This window comes from Poromitra crassiceps, assembly GCF_964638095.1.
Source record: "Poromitra crassiceps genome assembly, chromosome: 16".
In the NCBI taxonomy this organism is placed as follows: domain Eukaryota; kingdom Metazoa; phylum Chordata; class Actinopteri; order Beryciformes; family Melamphaidae; genus Poromitra; species Poromitra crassiceps.
Genome location: NC_139645.1, coordinates 15331965 through 15357289, shown reverse-complemented (window position 1 = coordinate 15357289; position 25325 = coordinate 15331965). Strand labels below are relative to the sequence as shown.

The 25325-nt window shown below is 43.0% G+C and overlaps 1 protein-coding gene across 1 annotated transcript in view; it reads right to left on the bottom strand.

Annotated features, from left to right (window-relative positions):
• The window catches only part of LOC310791371 (protein mono-ADP-ribosyltransferase PARP14-like), a 68760-nt gene that overhangs the window by 16140 nt on the left and 27295 nt on the right, over nucleotides 1–25325 (bottom strand). Inside the window, exons 5-11 of the mRNA XM_083653064.1 lie at nucleotides 23015–23293; nucleotides 19184–19408; nucleotides 15943–18281; nucleotides 13387–13617; nucleotides 11484–11705; nucleotides 9966–10044; nucleotides 9606–9737 (exon numbers count right to left, since the gene is read on the bottom strand). Of these exons, the coding sequence (XP_083509190.1) occupies nucleotides 9606–9737; nucleotides 9966–10044; nucleotides 11484–11705; nucleotides 13387–13617; nucleotides 15943–18281; nucleotides 19184–19408; nucleotides 23015–23293 (3507 nt within the window). The remainder of the gene's footprint in view (nucleotides 1–9605; nucleotides 9738–9965; nucleotides 10045–11483; nucleotides 11706–13386; nucleotides 13618–15942; nucleotides 18282–19183; nucleotides 19409–23014; nucleotides 23294–25325) is intronic.

Below are 25325 nucleotides of genomic sequence, written 5' to 3'. Positions count from 1 at the left end.
GACTGGCCTCAGTGGCCTGCAGCACAGACCCCAGGCCACTCTCGCCCCCCCCCCCCCCCCCCCTTCAACATACCGGCTATTTGACGACTGAGATTCCCACATGCGAACGCTGAGGTGTGAAGGGAAATTCAGGGAAATGTCCGATATTGACTTACAGGTAATTTTCCGGTACGCATGTGGGAAAAGGGCTAAAGTGTACAACACTTACCCAAAGTGTATCTGTTAATCCAGTGAACACACCCAAGTCTACCTCACCCAGCGTCACCTTCAATTTAGCCTCCATCCCCGCATATTCTCTCTCGAGGTAGCCAGCCAGGTTTCTCTTGCTCGTCTCCTTCTTCTGACTCGGTTTGTTTTGAAAGCCGGCGTGCACGCTCTGACGCTGTATCGCGCACACACACTATGACGTATATGTGTGCGCGACAGGTCCACCTGAGTCCGTGAGGATAAAATGTTTTCTTTTCTTCTTTTACATAGAAAACACTGCATTCTGACAGGCAATGATGTAACTCAGTAACGCATGCGTTACTTGGATAAGTAACTGTAATCTAATTACTGTTTTGGAAATTGTAACGCCTTATATTACTTAGTTACTAAAAAAAAATACTAATTACTGCCCAACACTGCTCATCAGTCATCAGTCCTCACTCGTCAGTCATCAGTCCTCACTCATCAGTCATCACTCGTCAGTCATCAGCCCTCACTCGTCACGTCTCACACGAAAACGCTATCATTTCTCCTGCAACATGCCTCAGTTATCACTCAAACTAGCTGTCATTCATTGTTTTTGTTGTTCTTCCGTGTATGATGGGGAAATCGCAAGAACGCCTCAGAAAATTGAGCAACAATTCTTTACAACTTCACTTCCGGTTGAGTGATTTTGCCTTCAAAATAAAGGCATGATTTTTTTTTTTTTTTTTTACAATATACAATATATATATTTACAATATATTTACAATATAGATTAAAGTAGTAATCTATGAGACCCAACAGAATTAACATAGTAACACTAGTTTAATGTTTGATGACAATAGACTATATAATGTATATATATATATATATATATATATATACACCATATTGCGTTTCCCCATCACACACGCAAGAACAACCAAAAACAACGAATGACAGCATTTGATGACTGACGAGTGATGACTGACGAGTGAGGACTGATGACTGAGGACTGACGAGTGACGCCGTATTGTGCGATGACTGACGTGTGAGGAGTGAAACAGTAATGCAGGAAGAATTACAGCGTTTTCATGTGAGGACTGAAGGTGTTTACTAGGAGACACAAGAACTGACAACGCTTAGACGGAGGAATGATAGGGCATACTCTGCTTCAAAGCGGCAACGATCATCCCCATCCCCAAACAGCAGAAAGTGACCAGCCTAAATGACTGGCGTCATATCACAGATCCGCCCCACACTCCCCCCGGACCACGACCCGCTCGAATTTGCATACCGACCCAACAGGAGCACGGCGGATGCAATAGCACACGTACTCCACACTGCCCTCTCACACCTGGAGGGGAAGGACACGTACAGTATGTGAGAATGCTGTTCGTGGACTACAGCTCAGCATTCAACACCATAGTACCCTCCAGGCTGGTAAGCAAGCTCAAGGTCCTGGGACTAAACACAGCAATGTGTGACTGGATCCTGGACTTTCTGATAGACCGCCGCCAGGTGGTGAGAGTGGGCAACCTCACCTCCTCCCCACTGACCATCAGCATAGGAGCGCCCCAGGGATGCGTCTCCAGCCCCTTCTGGTACGACCTCTACACCCACGACTGCGTGGCGACTCAAATCTCTAACACCATCGTGAAGTTTGCAGACGACACAACAGTCGTGGGGCTGATCTCCAGGGGTGACGAGACGGCCTACAGAGAGGAGGTGAAGGCCCTAGAACAGTGGTGCCAGGACAACCACCTCTCTCTGAACGTCTCCAAGACCAAGGAGATCATTGTAGACTACAGGAGGGGGGGAGGGGGCGCACACCCCCCAATCACCATCAACGGCACAGTGGTGGAAAGGGTGGACAGCTTCAAGTACCTGGGAGTCAACATCCACCAGGACCTGACATGGGCCGGTCACACCGCCACTGTTGTCAAAAAGGCCCAACAGCGACTACACGGACTCAGGCGCCTAAAGAAATTTGGGCTAAGGCCAGAAATCCTTAGGGACTTCTACAGAGGCACCATTGAAAGCCTGCTGACTGGCTGCTTCACCACCTGGTACGGGAACTGTACCACCATGGACCGCAGGGCGCTACGAAGAGTGAGATGCGCGGCCCAGCACGTAACAGGATGTGAGCTGCCAGAACTGCAGGAACTATATAACCAGCAGTGCCTCAGGAGGTCCCTGAAGATCATCAAAGACACAAACCATCCCCACAACAGCCTGTTCTCCCTGTTACCCTCAGGGAGAAGATACAGGGTCCCAAAAGCACGCACAAATCGCTTGAGGGGCAGTTTCTTCCCGCAGGCCACAAGACTCCTTAACATACACAAATAGTGTAGTAGCTGTACTGTACCGCACTGTAGATGCTACCATTATGTATGTGTAATGTTTAATCGTATGTTTAATTAGGTATATGCTATTTGCACCTGTACGTCAAATACATCGAATTCAAAATGTTTAAGTACGTCCAAAGTATGCACATGACATGTGCACCTATGTGCAGTGAATATGCCACTGTCTCTGACTTGTCTTATCACTCTACTGCCTTATTGCTTGTTGTGTCTCTTGTTGTTTTTGCACTCATATGCCCTGTTATATTTGTACTATGTTGTAAACGGAGTTCACAGCACAAGAATTTCACACGTGATACTTGTACTACGGAGTGACAATAAAAATCTTGAATCTTGAATCTTGAATCTTGAATCTACTCTGACCGAGGAGGATGCCCTAAAATGGTTGCCGTACTGGGGACATTGGTAGTTGCTTTAGGTTGGTTTTAAAATGATCCCAACTGCAATCCTGTTCAATGTGTGTGGGCAGTGACTTCCACATTTTAACCCCCTGTTTGTCCTAGGGAGGTTTTTCGAAACGACACTTTGCAGTTTCCTGCGACAGCACCTCTGGTGGTTGTGTCCGAGGCTCCCAGAGGTTTCACCATATCGCAGAGAACATGCGGTGCCTGATCATGGCTACATTTATAGATTAGTTTTATATTAGCAATGACTCGGCAGTGGTGATACCTAATTGGCTTCATGTAAAAAAAAAAATTGCACGATTGTATATCATCTTCAGAGGATTGATTAGAATCGGTCTACCTTGGGACCATTAGTTACACAATAACTCAGCTATGAGAAAATCATTGAGAGGGGCGTCTCAAGATGGCGGAGTGTGTGGTCGAACTTTTTGCAGGCTCTGAGACCAGATTCCTTTTAGACCTTCAAATCTCCAAATGCCTGTACAGCCTTTCAATTAAAATTACAGTTGCCAACATGCACGAAGTGTTCAAGTGTGACCACTTTTCTCAACTCTTAACGTGAGCTAGGGATGGGCATCGAATTTCGAATTTTCGAATAATCGTTGTTATTATCAAGGTCGACTTTTATTATTGAAAGTCGAAATTCGGGGGGAAAAAAAAAAAATTGTGAGTGAAATGTTGCATTGTCTCCCCTGATTCTAAGTATAGTCGAATCGCTTGGTTTGAGCAAGTAAAACCATTTTTATAAGCATTTTAAGCAAGGTTTATGGAAAAATGAATGGCGGATGAAATCCCATGAAGAGGGAGAGGGGGTGACTTTGGCACACCTTTGGCACTCAGACCTGAGCCTACTAAATATTTAATGAACCACTCATGATTGTCAAAACTGTTTTTTATTTTCGAAAATGTCAATGTCGTGTAACATGTTCTTTACTTCAGTGGTGCAATGCTTGTTTGAGCTAAAAATCCACAGCAGAAGCTTTTTCTATTAATTAATAATAGCCTTAGACTTAGAATCAGGGGAGACAATGCAACATTTCACAATTTTTTTTTTTTTTTTTTTTTTTTTTTTTACTTTTTTTTTTTACTTTTTTTTTTTTAATTTTCGAATTTCGATTAAAAGTCGACTTTGGCCAGCGAATTTCGAATAGTGTTTTTGCTAGAAATGCCCATCCCTAACGTGAGCCAAGTAACGTTATGGCCGCCAACAAGGACCACGCTGGATACTCATTCGCTGTTCTTCGGCAAGCGTGTGATGAAGAAGATATCGCACTGATGGAACAAGACCGATTAATTCTGGGCCAGACAGACAACATACCCTGTTGAAAGCCCCGAACCCGAAGAAAATGAAGAAGTCAGGGAACCAGGATGAAGAAATATCCAACAGTGTCCTCTTCAATGCCATTCAGAGCCTGTCCCGCAAATTTGCCCATGCTTTAAACCCTTTGATATCAGATTTTTCCAAATCACTTGAATCCAGAAAAAAGACAGTATACATTGAGTAACAGGGTGGACTCATCGTTCTAGATTAGATTTTTGGTTAATTACAAGCAATTTGTCGTCTGGTTGTGAAATTTGTCCCTCTCCCCTTACGACCATTGTGTTATCACTCTCATATTTCGACCAGTACCATTTTAACACAACCTAAGATGTTTCACTGGAAATTCGACAGTAATTTATTGAAAAGCAAGTCATTTTGTAACAGAATCTTATCCTTGATCAGTGAGGTTAAATTACAGGGTGATCTATCTATCCCCTACCAATAAATGGGAGTGGTTCAAGTACTAAGCTAACACAATAGACTCACTCTGTAGGTTACTGTAGGTTCACAGGGTGGGCGGAGCTAACACAATAGACTCACTCTGTAGGTTACTGTAGGTTCACAGGGTGGGTGGAGCTAACACAATCGACTCACTCTGTAGGTTACTGTAGGTTCCTGACAACTCTCCTGTGAAGTAGGATAACAGGCTACTTTTTTCCGGTCTCTGCTAGCATTACGGGTGGTTACTCTGGCCGAACAAACTGAGTAATGTCACATAATAACAGTTTGGATCTCACCTGCAATTACTGCTCATGGCCATAGGTGTTGTCAGAGACAATAAAACTGAAATCTTCCGTATTATCAATTTAAGGAGAAAACAATTAAATATATCGAAAATAAACTTCCTGTGCAGCCAAACTATTCCCAATGATGAGAATAACCTTGAACTCCTTCAATTGAGCTTTGCACAGAAAAGGCTAAAGGTGCTTTCATCATGCTCAAAAGCAAGATGGATTGAGGATGAAGAGAATAATTCATCTTATTTTTTAACTTAGAAAAAAATGGACCACATCTACATTTTACAAGCCTACAGTTCCAAGTTGGTAGATGTCACCGTTGATGATGAGCTTGACAGTGATGATGTCATCATTGATGATTTCACTGATGATGCCACCCTTGATGTCACTGTTGAAGGTTACGATGCCACAGTGATGATGTCACTGTTGAAGGCTGAACCTATAGCCTTGTGTGTGTGTGTGTGTGAGTAATTCACTGATGATGTCATTTATGACATCACTGTGGGACAGGGACAGAGGACGATGATGTCAACAGTGATGATGTCATAATGGATGATAATGTCATCAATTTACACCTGACATAATCACTTTTGAAGGTTAGTGATTTCCCTTATGATTTCATACTGTAATGTGATGTCACATTCGAGGGCTTCATGCTGCCAGATCGCCTGGCTGTCCACACAATGAGCACATTTTTCCGCGCTGGCCATCAGCGACTCACTCATGTATAATGTAATGTGTTCATGACAACTGTTCATGGCATGTCCATGTTTTAGGATTGGAGTAAACACTGATGACTGACCACAGTGGACAAAGAGTGTTAACAATGTTGTTATGTAGCTAGGTCTATAGTCTCTCTCTCTGTCTCTCTCTAGCTCTGTTGTGCCGGATGACCACCTGAAACCCCACTTCAGATAGCACGGTGACTCCCACCTCTCTCTTTCCCCCTGTCTGTTTCGCTCATGGCTCGCGTAAAAAAAATAGAACAGATGCCGAACTAAAGCGCAGCAGAGCGGGCAGTGCGGATGGTCAGATCAGTTAACATGGTCACCGAATGAAAACTGGCTGCCACGGCGCTGCGCTTACGCGTCCTGTGTGTTTTGGCCGTAACACAAGTACTCTAATCAAGAGGCGGCTCTTTTCTCGGATTTGGTAAAGGGGCTGGTTACCAAAATTAGATGGAAATTTCAAGGTTCTAACATAAGCTGTGATTTCATTGGCAGAGTTGGACATTGCTATTTCACAGATGCCTAATGGAAAGACACCGGGCCCTGATGGTCTCACATCAGAATTTTACAAACACTTTTGGGTTGCAATTCATTCATTAATTTTATTTAAAAATATATATTGTACAGGGACAGATACATATAACATTTGCCAATGTCTGATGACATGCATCACAGGTTTTATGCCCATCCCTGTTAAATTAGAGATTTGCTTTATGATGCTTTTAAAGAGTGTATTGACAATTATGTTTTGTGACCAACTATGAAACCAAGTACCTTGGTTTAGATAACAAAAAACGTACAGAACAGAGACGTGTTGAATGTGGTTCCTAGCAGGGCCGCTGGAAGTCACTTTAAGCAGGGGGTGCTGGGAGGAAGGGACGCCGGAAAGAATTTGACGTTTTTTTTTTTTTTAGATTTTTAGCCATATTTACAGGAATATCTAATTTTAAATTAACATTAGGATTATACTGTTGTGATGTAATTATTCAGTATTTTCTCCTTTTCTCACTCATTCAGAGCAAAGAGGGAGATAGCATGATGATAATGCTCTATATCTCCCTATTTGCTCTGAATACACCAGTTAACATGACACAGAGTTAACATGATAGAAATATTATCAGCAAACTTAATGACTAGACTAATTATTCTGATTTGAATGGCAATGATTATATCAAGAAACATTGACTCCTCTCTTTGCTGTATAGTGGGAGGTGCATTTTTGAGTAGGCTATTAAAATAGCATGTCAAGTTCACGTTTCTTTATTGCCAGATTAAATTATTCGTATTCCTTGTTGGTTGGTTCAACACAACATGTGCGCGCATGCACGCTTCTTCTTCTTCTGTAGCCTACAAGCATGTAACTTCCTTGATTGTTATTGTTGATAATTCTATTTAAATAGGCTACATTTTCAGTATATCAATAATGCAATCATTTCCCGAAACATTCCCAAACAAGAAAGGAACATAGTGCACTGCAAAATATTTTTTAATTACATTTATAAAAAAAAGAAATCATCAAAAAAAATCATCTCGCCACTAGGGGGTGCTGCAGCACCTGCAGCACCCGTACTTCCCGCAGCCCTGGTTCCTAGAGTGAAACGTTAGCTATCCCCTAGTCTCAACACCAGACCCATGAGAGTTCTTACGCTGATACACTAATGTATGTTATTGCATGCTGCAGAGCTCTCTCTGGGTCTGGGACACTTTCCCTCAGCCGGCTGGTTATGGGAGGGAAGCGTTCACTTGGCCAGTCATATGCCAGTGATGGATTCAGTCCTCCCCAATCATTAACGACTTTGGGATCAGACGACACGGGAAGCGCAGCCCATTTTTCGAACTGCTCTCTCATCGGTGCTACAACCTGTCACTCATTCAATTTCACCTGCCTTCAAAAACCAGCAGTGGCTGTGAAGTGGCACAGACTCACTTATATAGTATGCAGAGCGCAGTGATTCAATGTAATATTTGAGTCTGGGGAGCGACTAGCTATCCCCAAACTCAGAGGCAGCGCTGGGCTCAGCTGCTCTGCCCAGTAAACACAACGTAGCCCTAAGCTTCAAGGTTAGATTTCATCTGTTGAATCAACATTTGTTCCAAAAGAAAATAAATAACGTGAAGCAAAATTCCACGGAAACATTAGTTCATCAACACAGAGTTGTAAAAATCAATTCATCTGATAATTTCCCCCGTATGACGATGTTAAATTGCCCAGCTGGAGCAGCCGGAGTCTGACTGCTAGGAGCTGAGATGATGGCTGCTGCCCCCCAGTTCCTCCTGATCTCCCACAATGAAAATCAGATTTCCATACAGGCATCATTTTGATAAACTGACCTCATAGTGGGGATCTACATGGTTACTTTTGGCGAGGCAAAAAATAATATAACTCAAAGTGCCATCTTTACAGAGATAGAGAGCATTGACTGTATATAAATACACTGCGCACTATGTGGGGGCTGCAGTTATAACCGTGCTGACCGCGGATATCCCGCCCCGCAGGCGGGCCAGATCATAAAAATAAACATTCTGATTAATAGCGGATGGGTTGCGGGCGGTTGAAACGATGTATCATTAATGAGGGAAAATAATATTAATTACGTTCTCTAGTTTATGAACGTATTTTAAGCTACATTTTTCGCGAGGCACATTCTTAGTCGCCTATTGTAGATCCCCCAAAAGACCCACGGCCGTAAACACAACAATAGCCATGTGCAAGGTCGCAAGGCTACACTTTTCGTCCATATATGGTCAATGATGTCACCCTCAAAAAGGAGTCTGCGCTGAAGACGTGTTTGAAGAGAAGACGCGTTCGTATTTTCCCATACAATGAGGCAATCAAGTAAACTAAACTTAAAGCTATAGCGTTAGCCGAGTAAGCTACATGAGGGCAAGTGGTGGACTGGATATAATACAGCATGGAAGTTTATTTGGAGTCTTGGACTGCAGCGATCGCACCAACGGCAGCAGGAACCGTAAGTTCGCTCCTTTTATAGCGTTTATAGCGTCAGGTGCATGGCGGGCGCGGATCTATAAATAGTATGAAATAATTTGCGTGGATTTATGGCGGGCGGACGGTTCATGCATACACGCGGATTAGGATGGCATAAAAGCTCATCCGCGCATCTCTACTGCGCACTGTCCGCAACAGTAACACCAGCAGCAGCTGCATAAAAAAAGTTGAGAGGGGCGTGGACCTCATCAGCGCTTTATGCTGAAACTTTCGTTGTGTTCTGTCCCAGATGACCATTAAATCTTAAAAGGACATTCTGGAGTGCTGGCACACTGTTTCTTACTGCATTGCATTTGCAAATGAGCTATCTGGTAGGTAACGTTAGGGTCCCAGGCTAACAAAAGTCCAAACCACTGGTCGCCACACAGTGAAGAAATAGCAGTCCACTTCAGTGTTTCCGTACACTTGTGTTCACACTCAAGTGTACCATCCCCAGACATGCTTGAAGCGTTCCCCAGACCACCTTTTCAAGTGGACCCAGTACAGTTCGCTGTTCCATGCTCGGGCACTGAACGCAAAGTTCACACTGATCAAACCAACCGGACCTGGGGTCAGTTTGGGCAAAAGTGTGCTCCGACATGGTCACAAGTCCCCATTGAGAAACCACCCTAACAAGCACTGCTGGAAATGGCTCCATCGAACAGTTCGGGGGTAAAGGCCTTGCTCAAGAGCACATAGTTGTTGTGAGAGAGGACTCATTCACCTCCCTCACCACCAACATAATTCAAAACGGGGATGGAAATCAGCACTGGGCTACCGCTGTCATTGTTTTTATGATTATGATGATGCTGAAAGTAGCTTAAAGTCTGCTTTACAGGTGAATAGGTTGCCTTGATGTTACCTTTAGTCAAAGTTGAGCTGATGTGTAATTTACCTGTGTTAAGAGAGAAATCGCTGTTGGAGGAGTTGACAATGACATCAGTGGTCTCCTTGGTTATGTCCCCTGTCACCACCTGCACAACTACGCTTCCCATTTTGGTTTCATGCATTCCTGGGATTGAGGTGACTGTATAAAAGGGACCGTCATGGGAAACAAATATAAGTATAAACAGTAAACACACACTGAGAAAAAACACACTCTAAAACACAGGTCATATACATTTGCAACAATGTTGCTAATTTGTTAATACATTTCTTATGCTTATTATATTAGCATCATTAATATCCCCTAGTGCATTTTACTTTCCTGTCAGTCATCATAAAGCATGTTATGATCAAACCAAATGTTTCCTACCTGTAGCCTTTCTTGTAGTTGTTGGCACTGGACCACCTGAGGTCATAGCAAACCTTTTCTTAAACGTATCAGTGAAAACCTTGCGACAAATGAGAGAGAAACCTGTTACCAAAATCTCTCAGATATCACACCCGACAGATTGTGGTGGACCGGTCTGGGCGCCAAAATGCCATTTTGGCGCCCAGACCGGTCCACCACAATCGATCACACACCATTCATCTTCGTGCTACCCTGAATATGTACACAGCCTGCCGTTGTAGCTAGATATTTGAGACCTAGGTAGCTACAGTAGCTAGCATATAGCCGTTACCATGGTAACGGCTTCAGCGTCTGTTAAACTGAAATCCATCTTCTTTTTAACTTTTCCTCTGTAAGAAACCCAAGAAACGATAAATAATGCTGTTTCTTCTTTGTATTTGAACAAAAATGCACACTACATGCCTGAGTGCTTTCACACTGACCGATTGTTATCGGATCACGGTGAATGGATGGAGAAACACAACAAGTGCAGAAAGCGGAAGTGGTACTCTGCTCTTCCGTAATTCTAGCAGCAGAATTTGATGTCCTTGGATGAAAACTGGTTTCTATTTTAACGTGAGATATTTTGCTTTCCGGGGACAAATGGATCACACTGATAGATTTGCAGCTTTTAATTGTTGCAATTCGGGTCCTTTGATCAGAATCAGAATCAGAATCACTTTTATTGCCACAGTATGCAAGTTACATACGAGGAATTTGTCTTAGTGTCTGTATGCAGCGTAGCGGTCACATCAATATACACAGGGATAAGAAGTAGGAAGATAACTAACGGCAATCCCAAGGTTGCAAGTGCAATCAAATCGAATCAAATCGAGTCAATATACAATATGTACATGAGTGGTGAAGTGTTCTGTGGATGATAAATATGAATTTACGTTGGATTTACATGAGATTTACAGACTGAGTTAAATATACGTTAAATAGGCAGTGGATTTGATTGATTTGATTGACTGGTAAGTAGAAACATGTTTGGCACGGGGAATTGACAGCCCTAAAATTCTTATTACAGGGACATTTGATTGACAAAAATCATTTTGCAACTATGTTTGTCTCTGTGCGTTGTGATTTACTGTAAATGCTGCTATTTCAAGTGGAAGTTTGTTCCACCAGCCGCAATTTCTTGTTCTCCCCTTTTCCCTCTCTCAATGCTTGTAATCTCGTCAAAGCCGAGAGAGGAAGAGAGAGACAGATAGGCTGAGAGAGGGAGCGAGGGAGGGAGAGAGACACACACTTCAGAGGGAGCAGTCCAGAAACATGCCAATGTTTACAACTAAAAACATAACAATATGAAAATGTACATCACAATAAGAAAAAAAATGCATTACAACAATGTAAAATAGGGGCCAATTAATTAAAGGCAAGGCCATAAAAATGATGTTTTGAGCTGTTTCTTAAAACTTTCAACAGAGGTTGCTTGTCTGATATTATTATTATTGAAAATGATGGAAAGCTAGTTCATTTTCACTTTTGTTTCTTTACCTGGATGGTCTGTGCATCACTTGGGTGAAGGATGATAACTACTGTCTTCAGGTGCTTAGGTTTTCTCTTACTGCTGAATTTGAAGATATTATCCATCATTGAAGAGACTGCAATGTCTTTGGGGAAGCCCAGGCTCCCTGTGCCAATGGCAGGGAAGGTTATGGAGGTCAGCCTACTGTCTTCAGCCTGGTCCAAGCAATTCTTAAAAATGGCATTCAGTATCTGGAAGACATGTATATTCTTTAATATCTTAATATCTAGTTACCAAATACTCTAGCAAGCACTGGATCTATGAACATAAGCCGTCATTGGTAAGACTTTATAATAAGGTACACACAATTTACATGAGTTACTAGGTAACGAATGAGGAACGAATGAGGAACTATTAGTTAATAATTAGTTAATGATTAGTTCAATTCAGTTTGTGAGTATAGTTAATCATTCGTTAATGATTAGTTAAATTCACTTTGTGAGTATAGTAGTTAATCATTAATTAATCATCAGTTTATTATTACCTGTCCATTAGTTATTCCTTTTCTGTACCCTATTGTAAGTGTTGATCTTTATCTAACACTTAAAAGCAGAGGCGACTGTACTCTTTAGCATTGCACTAGACTAGTTTATTTTCAGCATGACTGGTGGTATATTCAACTGAATGCATGACTGCCATAAAGCATGATGTGCCACTGTCGTAAAACCTCGAAAAGGCATGTCCCCCTTTTAAGTTTGTGGTTTCACTTACTGCATATTATTTTTTCTGAACATTACAGTAGTTTAATTTTTTTTTTGTATCGTTTTAGTTTCAACATTCACCTTTTTTCCAACATTGTCAACTTTTAGTTTTTGCTTTCAACATTCACCTCCCCCTTCCTTTTTTTGTGTCCGGCTGTTAAATGGTTTTAACCATTGACATATATATAATGGACCAACGGAGCTCATTGACTTTGACACAGCAAAATGAAGCTCACTTCCCGATATTGTTTGATTTCGTTTGATTGGTTGAATGGATTAATGCTACACGGAAGTACGAGGGGAGGGGGCAGCTGCCCCTAGCGGCTGCCGGGGGAGTTTCCGAATTTGCCCTGCTCTTATCGCCGTAATGCATTATAGGTAGTCAGTTACTTTGGCTAATGGTAGCGGCTAACGCTACTTACTTTACATTGCAGTAAAACGCCACTGAATGACCAAATTGATTTAACTTTTAACCATTTCGAGTAACACCGTTTCCATACGGACCCCCAGCGCTTAGTTGTTTATAACGTTATAACGTACTCCGGTTTCTGGGCTGAATCCAATGGTCTGAATACAGAGAAGGCTTAATGCTTTATCTAACGGTATAGATAATGTTAAATGGTCCGCCATGTTATGAACGTTAGATGTATGGTATCTATATAGTTACGTGTGTCTACTAACATTATTAAAATATCATAAAGTAACTCTATTTTCTGATAATTTGCTTAACCATTACTTGCTACCTGATGCCTTGCGGCACATTGCTGCCTTTACCGGTCGGAAGTATTACTGTTCTTACTATCCGATGTTTGTCGTCAATTTTCCTCGAAATGGGGCTATAATTTGGAAAATGGAGCGCGTTAGAGCATGAAAAAGACTTGAAATTGTTTTTTCAGACCATAAACTCATTTGGAAAGTGTTTATTAAAGACATAGACTGAGAGAGAAATTGGCTCGTTTCCCATAGAGTTGAATGGATGTTCCCGGAGAGTGCTACACAAACTGCGCCCCTCCACTGGCCATTTGAAAGAATGTAATTTCCACATAGGCATCACAAATAGGCAGGCTGAATTGGGCACTGGTTTTAACGCACAGCTGCCAGCCATTCAGAAATGAGCATCCACCCAGACCATGGTAAAATACCTAATATACCTCACAGTTTAACACTTTACCTTCTGAGCTGTGCCTTTTCCATTGTCCCACTGAGGCGCAATTGCATGAAAGACTTTTTTGCTTCTCAGCTGGCAGGCATCAGTAACGATGACATCACCGTCATTTCCATCAGCTTGCTTTTCCTTCACCAACTCCTGAAGTTTGGGTCCGGCCGCACCGAAGATGGCATTTGAAACAGCTCCACTTGTCAGCACAAGATCATGACCCACGGAATTCACAATCACCTCAGTCTGTTGATATGTTAACAGAAAGTTTTCAGTTGCCAGCAGTATATTTTGTGTATTTCTTTTCTTTATGTCATCAAATAGTCTTAACCCTTTTCCCGCCATTGACATGATATCACGTCAATCTGTGTTTGCACCATCATGTGATAGATGGCCCTCTTGGCCACCTTATGAAATGCTACTGCACTTCCGGAGTTCCCCAGAAGCAGCAGTTATTGCCCACCAAAACCAGCAAGCAGAGAAAAACAACAATCTCCCTCCAGGAAAAAGCTCCACAAAACAGCTCCAGCGTGGGGACTCAATGCGCTGCAACGAGCAGCTTTGCCCGAGCTCGACGTGCTGTCAAACAGACTCGTGACATAATACTCAAAAGACGGCAAAGCAGGTGTTTCCGCGCAAAAGCGGGGACACAGATGGCATTCTCCTATCATCAGCATGCGCGCAATTGCAGAGGTGCGAGTGCAGAGGAATTCCGCACTGCACAGAGGACATTGTAGCCTACTTGCAATAGGCTATTCACCTTCACCTATCCCATAATCCAGAGGGTCATTGGCACCATAGACAATTTCAATCAGGAGAGAGTAGATACCAGAGAATGAATAAAATAATATTTATTACAATAATGAATGAATGATGAATTACAGGAAATATGGTTGGTTTGATTGAGGTAACGCCCGGGCATTGCCTGGCCACACCTGTGAATAAGTATGGTGCCTAAGACTGCCCAAATCCCATTTGCACTGGCATTTTGGGGGCGCAGATGACTTGGCACGCCTCCAATTTGCGCCTGCGGCAGGTGCTGTACCCAGTTCCGCATCCCCGCAGAGAATTGCATGCCACCATATTTCTGGGCTTTTTTCTACCCAGACAATTATATCATTGTTAAACAGTTACATTTCTGTAGAAATCATTACAATATGTTCCCGTGAGGTGGGGATGCGTTTGGCGGCCTATCAGCATTGCGGGCTATCGGTATTGCGGGTCGGCATATAGACGCGGCACCACTTGATCAGAAGGAAATCGTTAACGTCTCGGTTCTGAAAATTACCCCCAGTGATTCACTCTGCAGTTATAAAATGCTAGCATCCCTTTCCCCCACACATTTTGAACCAAGCAGCGTTCAGATCACCAAGTGCACTCACATCGCCAAATGTGCATCACTGGCACTGCATTCAAACTGGATCATTTCACTTCTGTTCTGATATTATTGTATTGTACCTCAGACGCACAGGTACAGTACATGGCTAGCCTCTGTGTAGTTGTTTGAGGGGAAGCGCTGCCGCTGTCTGGGCGGGCGGGTGTAGAGAGTCCGAGGGGCGGGGCGCCGGCTGCCTTGGAGGGGCAGCTTGTGAAAGACACCGACCTCACCGGTGTTTGGCCCAGCTCTTCCCGGGAAGCGGGAGGCCGAGGTGAGTAGGTTCCCGAGTAGGTGCGATACGTTTGGCAAAAAAAGGAAAAAAAATCTTAATTGGTGCGTGAAGTCCTTGGTGTGCTCTTTCAACAACGGAGATGACTCAAACTTGTAAAACGCGCCCAATAGTAAGTGCATAAACGATCTTATCAAGGCGAGTAAACCGCTATGTCCTATTGAAAAAGGTGCGTAAATGGTGTTTACAGTACGTGCAGTTAGCCTCCACTGCAGCCTTGCTTATGATCTATAACTGTGTACAATTTTGAAAAGACTGTGTTAAGGGAGCGGGGCGATGTCTTTTTTTTATAGGATGATGAATGTATAATTGATGATAAAGATGTTTAAAAAAAGTGACTTCTCCTGTCAGATAGATTAATAATCTGGTTTGTGAGCCCTCACACCGTGTAAATTTCGTCAGATATGCCCCCAGACCTCCAGACATCAAGCACCAGAAGCTTCCGCCCCCCAGGCAAGACGAGAGCGTGACCCACACGTCCCCTCTCTGAATCTGTCCTTCGCTCCACTGGTACAAAAATGCATTTTTCTCTGCTTTCTGGGGACAGACTGGCGTTTTTGGTGAACACTACCTACATTCAACTGTCGATAACTAAAGAATGGATGATGTTACAATCAAACTCATTTCTCCTATGAAAGTAGAGGTTCTCTTCTTTCTTTTGGGATATTCTGTGTTTACATCATCGAAGAAAATATTCTGTGGGTCTTGGAATATTAGTGAAAATGATCAGAAACCCTGGCGGGGAAAGTGTTAAAAGTGCTATAAGACTACAGTCAAAAGCCAGAGGATTGGGTGAATAGTTGATGATATACTGTACAACCTAATCTTTCTGTATAGGAATGATTACATTTTTAAACTAGTTGATTGTGGGCTCTTATTGTTAGATAATAGAAATATTAATTACCGTGGCATCCTGGATATTCCCTTTCATCAGAGTGATGCTCAAGCCCTCTTTGGTCAGCACTTGATCTGAGCTGCTCGGATTCTGAACACGTCTGACTTGTGAAGTCTGGCTTGGATTCTGAACACGTCTCACTTGTGAAGTCTGGCTTGGATTCTGAACACGTTGCACTTGTGGAGTCTGGCTGGGACTAGTAGGCTGATTCTGTTGAGAATGACTGATGTCATGGGTTCCAAATTCCTTTTTGACAGCTGCCTCCATAGCAGTAATAGTACCATCGTCATTGCTCACCAAATGGATCTTTTTCAGGGTGTTGTCACCATATTTTTCATCGCAATATACCTTCACTGCTTTGACGATGGTGTCTGCACACAAGCTGAGAGGGAACCCCAGGTTTTTGCTGATGGCAGGCAGAGCCACAGAGAGGCAGTTATGCTTTTCAGCAAGCTCTAAGCTTCCTTTAACAGCTCTTCTCAGCTGCCCCACGGGCTTCTGGGGCTGAGCTTGATCAAAACTGGGCCCCACCGCATGGATGATTTTTTTGCACCAAAGCCGCCCGCCTGCACCAGTCATGACACAGTCTCCAGGCTTGAGCTGTCCCTTTGACTTAATTAATTTGTCACATTCATCCTGCAACTGAGGGCCAGCAGCATTCAGAAGTGCTCCTGCAAGACCTCCAATATGTTTCAAGTCCTGATTAGAAGGGTTGACAACTACATCCACTGGGTAACTGCACATATCAGCCTTGCAAACAGCTATTTCTACTCCATCATGTGTCTCAAGCAGGTACATGGGTTTTGGTATTTGTCTAAGGGCCAAGTTGTTCTGCCCACCACCAGCGTGATCGACCAACTGGACCAAGCAATCAGTCTCATTCAGGGCTGTGGAAACATACATCATTTCTTTTTCCTGGAAGAACTTCTTTGCCCCAGGCTTGGGGATTTCTAAATCATCAGAGATTACAGAAGAGATCAAGTCTTCAAACAAGGTCTTGCAGTCTGTGACATTGACTCTAGAACCACTTAAATAGATGGCCTCTTTCCTGAAAGAAACCTTCACTTTGTCTTTCACTTGGTCGCACCAAACATTTCTGGTATGTTGCTCAATATATTTGACAATGATGTCGGGCTTGACCTCAACACTTTCTTCAGCTTGAGCATTCTGCTGTAAGAAGTCATCAAGTTCATTTCTAACTGTTCTAACGCTATCCTTGTAGCCTGACACCACTACTTGCTGACTTGTCTGAAAATCAGGGGTCTGAATCCGAATTTTCCTGAATGGATCATTGTTGGCATCCTCCATCCGAGCAACCAGGTCCTGCCACTCAGGCTTGTTCAGGACAGTACTATCTTCAACAGCAATGCATTGAGAGATGAGCAGTGTGCTCAGTTGATCCTTAGCTTTGTTCAGAGCTTTGCTTGAAACAGCAAGGAGCTGCACTCTCTCCCCACTTATCTCAAGTGCTGCATCTATGTTCTTAGATGTGAGGAGAGAGCTTGTCAGATTTTCTTGATCCTCATCCTTCAAAAACTCAAGTACAGAGTCATCCATTTCTAAATTCATCCGTTTTAGTGATCTGAATCCATTATATACCCTTTTGCTTGCATCCATAACCTCATGACTTAAGCCAGTAAATGACAAATCATGGCTCTCCTTTTTGTATGCTATTTTTAGCTCTGGGTAGTCCTTTAACAGCTTGTCCTGAAGACCACCTTGACGTAGGATGTAGAAAACGGATGGCAACACATTTATTGTGTCTGTTATGCACAATTTCTCCCTCTGTACCATTTTGGCGATCGTGTTAAAGATTTCAGAAACAGTCTGCTTCAGTCTGTTTACATCATCCTCAAAGCCAACCACCGACAAGATGCCATTGGCTTTATCTGCGAGTACAGCCACAGCCTCATTCAACAGAGCTTCTCTGATCTTCTCTTCAGACTCTTCCCAAGCCCCTGACTCGGGTTGAAGCGGCAGGCATTTGAATTTTGACACAGCTTGTCCAAAGGCCGTCTTTACTGTGTGTGTCCACTGTTGGATGTTCTTGGCTGTAACATTCTTTTGCTGCAGTAGAGAAGGTAAGGGGCTTAAGTACACAGGAGACTGTTGGAGGTCTACCTTGCAGAAGTGTTTCGCTAGATCGCTATGAATGATCGCTGCAGCCTCATCCTTGGTCTTAAGGTATGTCCATATAGCATCATCAATGATGACAGAGGAGGCAGCAGGGAGTTTGAGTGTGGGTCTGTCTTTGCCATAGAGGGCCGTTCCCAAAGATTCGTAAAAAGGAAAAACTCTGATTGGTGTCTCGTTGATGGCAAGCTCCTTCTTGATGATTCTGTCAACAGCTAGTTGGGAAATCAAATAGGTCTTATTAGTATCTTAAATATTACATAGAATGATCATCTAGAACTCATATGAAAGTGTTAATTGTTCCTTGTTCATTCAAATGGTGAATATATTTTTGAAATGAAAATCTCCATAATAGTATCATATCCACCATGTCTACTTCCGTGCCATTTAGAACAATGCTCGTTGCAGTATTCACAACTTGTCTCCTCAGTATTGGTCAGAGGGCCTGAGAGCCGTTGCTTTACTCAGTTTTATTCTAAAGCAAACCTTTGGCTCTTTGTTTTTGTTTTCCAGAACACTGGTTGACCTGGCCCATTGACACCTCTGCTCACAGACACACACCTCACAAGTGTCAATCGATACTGGAAAGACCCTACCCTACCCCCAAAACATAATCACTCCTCATTTCCCTCCGGCCGAGTCATGGATTCATGGATGTATATGTATGTTGCTTTAACAATCCACTAGGTGGCAATAAATCAACACTTACATTTACTACTACTAACTACAATATATTTACTGTACTGCACTGTCTATGCAAATTTCATTGTAGTTACAGTATATTCATTAAATTCATTCATTTGCGTCACTCCATCTATGCCTATACCACATCTAGCCACAATCCAATTAAGCCTGCCCCTGCGGTTGCTATATGGCGCACGTGGGCCGGAGCTGGATTTGCACTTGTTTTTTCTTACTTATTTGGAAAGGTGGTCCATCAGAAGTGGGCCTTAAGTTACAAAAGGGTGAGAACCCCTGCTCTACACACTGCAACAGGTTTCAGCATGATAGCATGGTTCTTGAAATTAAGACCAGAGAATAATGTCTACTACAGTGGACAAAAAACATATGCGGGGGATATGTTGATAAAAAGAAGAAGAAGGCATAACTGCATTACCATTATGGTCTTTAAAGGTGATGATGGCAGACTGTTCCTCTTCATTACGTGTGACATCTTCCACATCCTCTTCCACAGACTCAAAATATAGGTTGAGGTAATCAGTGCGAACATCTGGTATGTCTTCAGCTCTAACTTTGGCTGTGATTTCAAGAGGTTGGACTGATAATTTCTTACTCTTGAAGCTCCGGTTGCTGGGGCAGCTTGTGATGAAATCTGTGTTCTCTGTCAGGCAGGGATAGAAATTAAGGAGTCATTCAGACATTATAACCACACACTGTACAGCCCGTTGTACAGGCTCGGTGACAAGGGGGCGCTAGAGTTCCCCCTGGAATTCGCCAAGCCAAACTTTGGATACAGAATGACTATAACAAGGCTAATTTCCAGTGTTGGGCAGCTTAGCTAGAAGTAGCAACGCTAATAGCTTACATTTCTCAGTAGCATGGTGGTAGTGTCGTTCCTTTTGAAACAATTGGCATTTTCAGTAGTGAAGCTATTTATAGATCAAGTAGTGCAGTAGCATCCACAAACATGACTTCCCAGCTGTCTATATGTTCTCTGAGGGGAGGCTCACGGCAATACTGAAAATGCAAAGGCTTCCATAAATGGGTCATAGGCTCAATCACTAGTGTGTTAACTCAGTTGGTGAGACAATGACTTAACAGCAATGTATTTACAGGAAAACCTTTGATAAAGTGATAAAGGGAGATTATCACTTTAAGAAATTACCAATTATGTACAGTATACAAAATGACAAAGAAGATAATGTTTAAAATGTATTATTGCATCGCCAAATGACATGGTGAAAACATTTAGGTGCACCTAAATGATGTGCTGGTGCACCAACGTAAATTAAATAGTTCTCAATGGGCTTGAAAATTCAAAAACGACCCGAACCTAGTAAGTTGAAGTCCGAGGCCGACCTGACTAATTAGCATAAATTGTCATCAACAATTTATTGACATACTGTATGAACTACATGAACACTTGGGGCCCTATCTTCCCAAAAGCGCTAATTTAGCGCAATGCAAATTGGGAGCGGACACAAGCGCATGCCTGTGATAATTGTACTGGGTATTGACTGCCACATGCCAAAGCAGGCGTTTCAGAGCTAAAATGTGGAGATGGGTGGCATTACCCTATCGTCAGCAGCATGCAATTACTTTGCGCTAAGATCTTTGAAAAGGACATCTTACGCACAAATACCTGCTGCGCTGGGAGCGCAGCCGTAATCTCCGTGCAGCGCAGTGCAGTGCAAAGTAGAATTCCTTTTGGATATGTCATTACGCACAGCCTAGACATCAAACTATGCTGCTAAAATTGGGTATTAGCAGATAATTCAGTGAGGCAATCAACTATAACTCACTGAGAAACTTTTATCACGATTTTTTGATGATTTTAGCATGGCTCTAATTTGCGTCTGCGACACGTGCCGTGAACCTTTCCGCATCCCGGCCGAGAATTGCATCCCCAACATATTTCGGGGCTGTTTTAACTTAGAAATCAGGGAGGTCACAATTACTGTATATCACTTTTAACACGTTCACTGCCAATGACGTGTTTTTACGTCAAACAAAATCCAACCGTTCACTGCCAATGACGTGTTTTTACATCAAAAAAATCGATTTTGTTTTTTTGACGGTGGGATGTGCATCTAACCCTTTTACATCTCTTATATAAGTATTGGACGTGTACAACGTGTACAACCCATTCCACCGACCCACTAAGTGGCGACAGTGCTTTCCTGACTAGAGGAAGGCAAGCAAAAAGCAGTGTGACGAAGCCATTCTCATGAAAATGGATTGGCGAAAACGCTTTCGTTTTCGCGCTGATTGCTGGCGGTGCGGGATTGCAAATTTGCATAATAGATTACGGGTGGAACACACTTTGAAACACGCAGCATAAATATGACCAGAATCGCAAAAGCTTCATCAAAGCTCTCAACCAAAACTCCAAGAAGCGAGCGAGTCCATCCAGACTTCCTCAAAGAGCGGCCGCGCAGACAGGCACAGCAGCAGGAAAGCAGTGAGACTGGTGACAAGCTTGTGACACGGCCGCTGCAGCCAAGAGGAACGCCCACGGAGGGAGGAGTTGGAAGCAGAGGGGGGTTTCCTGCTGTTATGGAGGAAATTACTGTTCAAAACTATTGTTTAGATGTCTGACGTCTTACTGATGCCAAAAATGAATGGTTAAAGTGACTGTTCTATCGAATTTCACAAAAAGCCGTTTATCTCAGAATAATTTTTCTGACGCTGAAACCATGCTGTATTCAACTGCTAATGCTTACATAACTACTAACTCTACAAACTAACTCTTTTAGACAGAGAAAGCACACATTCTATTAGTTCTTTTGAGATATTGTGTGTTCACAAAATCTTAGCAGAAAAGAATCCTCGGGTCTTGAAAGATGAGCCAGAATCCTCAAAAAAACCCTCTGGCAGAACCTACCTACAGTAAAAAAAAAACGGCTGGCAGTGAATGTGTTAAACAGTTACATTTCTGTATAAATCATTACAATATCGTCGCTGTCGTTCCATGACCTCGAATCTCCAAAACAGCAAGTTAAAAAAAACTGTTTGCTCTTAAAATACTGAACCAAACGTCGTCAAAGTTGGCACGTCTTAATTATAGTTAGTTTCCCGCTGAATGTGTCATTACTTTATTAATATCTTACCTGGATAAGCTCAAATGATGTTGTTTATATTATCAGTCTGACATAGAAGCACTTTCTCCCGGCCAGTCAGGCGGGAGAGAGTCATATGCTCATGCACGAGCCCCAAGCTCCGGGCCGCGGGGGCGCGCGCAGGAGCAACAGCGTGCCCCTCGCCTCTCATCATGGCCGAGGCGGGGGCTTTCGCATGGGGTGAGAATAGTCTGACATAACGTAGCGTTAACGTTACTTTACTCTCGTCAGAAAACACTCCGATTTGCATGTTAAAACAAGTTTGCAGCCTAGGAATAACTGGAAAACATTTTATTGATCTATTCACGTCAGAGGAAGTCAGGATTAAACAAAACGATATCAGAAATACACAGCATGTCTGCCGTGTGACTTTTCCGGGTTTAATGTCCTGCGTGGGGGGGGTACAGATGGAGGTAGGGGACGAATTTCGAGGTTTGACTGACAGATTGAGGGCGAATGGCGTTACGAGATTTACTCACAAGCTCGTTTTAATGCTTTTCCATTGGTTGCATTTGTTTAAAACCACACAGAGACCCAGGGTGACCAATGGCACTGATTTATGACATAAAGTAAAAAAGTGAAAAAAGGGACATTCGAGGTCCTGGCACAACAGCGACGATATGCTTCCATGAGGTGGGGATGCTGCCGGTGCTGGGGTGCAAAACTCGCCATAACACCTGGCGGACGGCGCAAGGCGGACTGCTATCTTCCCTGCCTTAATGCACGCGCAAGCGCTATTAGGGGATAGCGCCTGTCGGAAGATAGGGCCCTTGGTGTTCATGTCTAATTACAAATAGTACATATGAACTATGAACACCAATGTAATTACACAGTAATTACATTGGTGTTCATATGTAGTTTGTGAAAAAGTTCACATGTAAAATAAAGGCTTACCGAAAATCTTTGTTTTGTATGACATCACAGAACATTACAAGCAGGTCAATGCAATGAACATTAATTTAGTAATGTGATTTTGCACACATAATCAATATTGTGATCAGCTATCAATATCAGAAAAGTCCTTGTGATTATCATGGTATTGATTTCAACCATGCTGCCCAGCTATTGCCTGTACTACTGTACTGAGTATTTGAGTTGATAATGCCTTGATGATTATAGTGCATGTGCAGACACAGCTAAATTATTACCTTTTCCACTCTGGAAAGTCACCACAGCAGCGGAGATGTCTGGCAGGATCTCCAAACTGAACTTTTTGGAGGTAGAGTCTGTATTCTTTAAAATACTCTCCACCAGCATCTCCAGAAACAAGCGGTCCATGCTCTGTGGAATATTGCCTAAAACAGCCGAGGTGGCGCACGGCTCGTCATCTGCCATCTCATCGTCTCTGCTTTCCGTCTCCGTCTGGACTACAGCTGCGGGCGTGCCTCCGTCTCCGCCTGTTCCTTTCCTTTTTGCAGCATCATCACCTGGTAATGAGACATAATGCTAAGTGACCTTGACAAGTTGATGAATAACAATTAACACAAAAATATATTATATGTGAATGGGTCTCACTATGTGAATAGTTTAATATCATGCTTAAACTTTTCAAAACATTTCTACTAACCATTTTGGGGACTATCTCTTGTGTCAAATCAACACCTGCCTTCTGTTTAGTTGGTGGGTTGTGATGGGTACACCCGACTTTTCCACCTCCCTCAAGCGTGAAAACTTTTTTGTGATATTTGGAGGTTTTTATAAATTTGGCAGCGTTTCCACTCAGTTTTTCTATGCGCAAATTGAAATTTCGCATAAAAACAGGTGGATGGAAACCCGACTAATGACCCATTGGCCCAACGTTGGAAATAGTCGGCATTGGTCGGCAGCTGAAGAAGTAATTGGGCCAGAGTTGGGCTGATGTTGGCACTAGGTTGGCAAAGTTGGCTCTGATGAGCAACATAAATGGTTGGACATAAATGTGGACTCAAGGCTCATTTATGCTCCATTTCCGTATGAAAATAAACATGTCTGCTTCAAACGATGTAACCCTCACTGCACATACTTCCATACATCTTTCACGTTGGTATCATGTTAAGCAATAGATCCACTAGTGGGCAGTAGAGAGTCAAGTGTGTGTCTATGTGTGTGTGTGTGTGTGTTTTAACGTTTAACGTATTTAACGTTGAGCATAATTTTTCTTAACCTATGTTTTTGCACTGAAGCACCTTTATAGCTTGTGCTGTACTGTAGCAGCAGTAGTATTGTATCTGCATTTTGTATGCACTTTAATATATTTTATGAATATTTTTTGTCACTTTATGACTTCTTGTCTGAGAAGTGCTATATAAATCAATAATTAAAATGTCCCTTTAACTCATTGAGTGCCAGCCACTTTTGGAGAACGGATGCTCCCAGTGCCAGAGTTTCAGAGCGTTTTCAGTGATTTCTCGAGGCCCACAGAATATTGTGTGATATTACTATGTAAACACTGAACACGCACAAAGAACGATGAGACTCTATTCTATCATCTGCAAAAAAAAGTTTATTGATCCCATTTTCCGTTCTTTAGTTATGAGCCGGAGAAGATAGCTTGATTCATCCAAAAACAGCAATTTTTTTCTAGAAGCTGAGATAATTGGCCTTTTGTGAAATTAAACATTTCAAGCACATCACTGACTCTGAAGCTAATCTTTTCTAATGTAGTCACACCTCAAAAATAATTTCCTTCAATAAAACAGTGAAGGCCAGGGAATTCTGTTTGGCAGAATAATATTTTTTAGCTACAACCAGCAGCGCTGGCCCCTGCGTGCGCTGCTGGTTGCAGCTTCTTGCTGGTCTTGATTTGCTGCTGGCGGGCATCGGATATTCTGGCTTGCGTTTGTCAATCCTGTCCTGCTGCCTGGGTCTGTCTGGGTGTTGCGCGCTGCTCTGCGTGCCCCCCCCCCCCCCCCGCCCCGCCCCGCCCCGCCTCGCCTCAACTGCACACTCCTCCTCCTGTCTGTGGTGGCTCTCTGCTGAGTTTGCTGTGCGCACAGTGAAGGGTGCTCGACATTCTGCTTTTTTACAGCGTTCCGCGTGTGTTTGTCACCGGCAACGATGCTTCCAGTTGAGAATAATAACAACTCCACGGTGTGGATGTGCGGATGTGCTGTCCGGCTCAATTGTGGGAGCAGATTGGCTGCTGCAGGCACAACTGCAGTAACGTGCTTCAGCATATCGATGCATACGGATCATTGACAGTACATAATATGGACCACCTTAACTATATGTTTTTGACACAGCAAAATGAAGCTCACTTCCCGATATTGTTTGATTTCGTTTGATTGGATGAATGGATTTTCCTGTTGCATTGTGGGAAATCTGTTCAAACCTGGAGCCGGGAAAACAGGAAAGGGCGTGAGCGTGGACGGGACTCGGGGGAGGGTTTCCTCCGCCACGGCATCCATCTTGTTCATGTTATTTTCCCTGCTAGCCGTTAGCTTGGCTAACAAATGTTGCTAACGTTAGTTGCTATTGCTA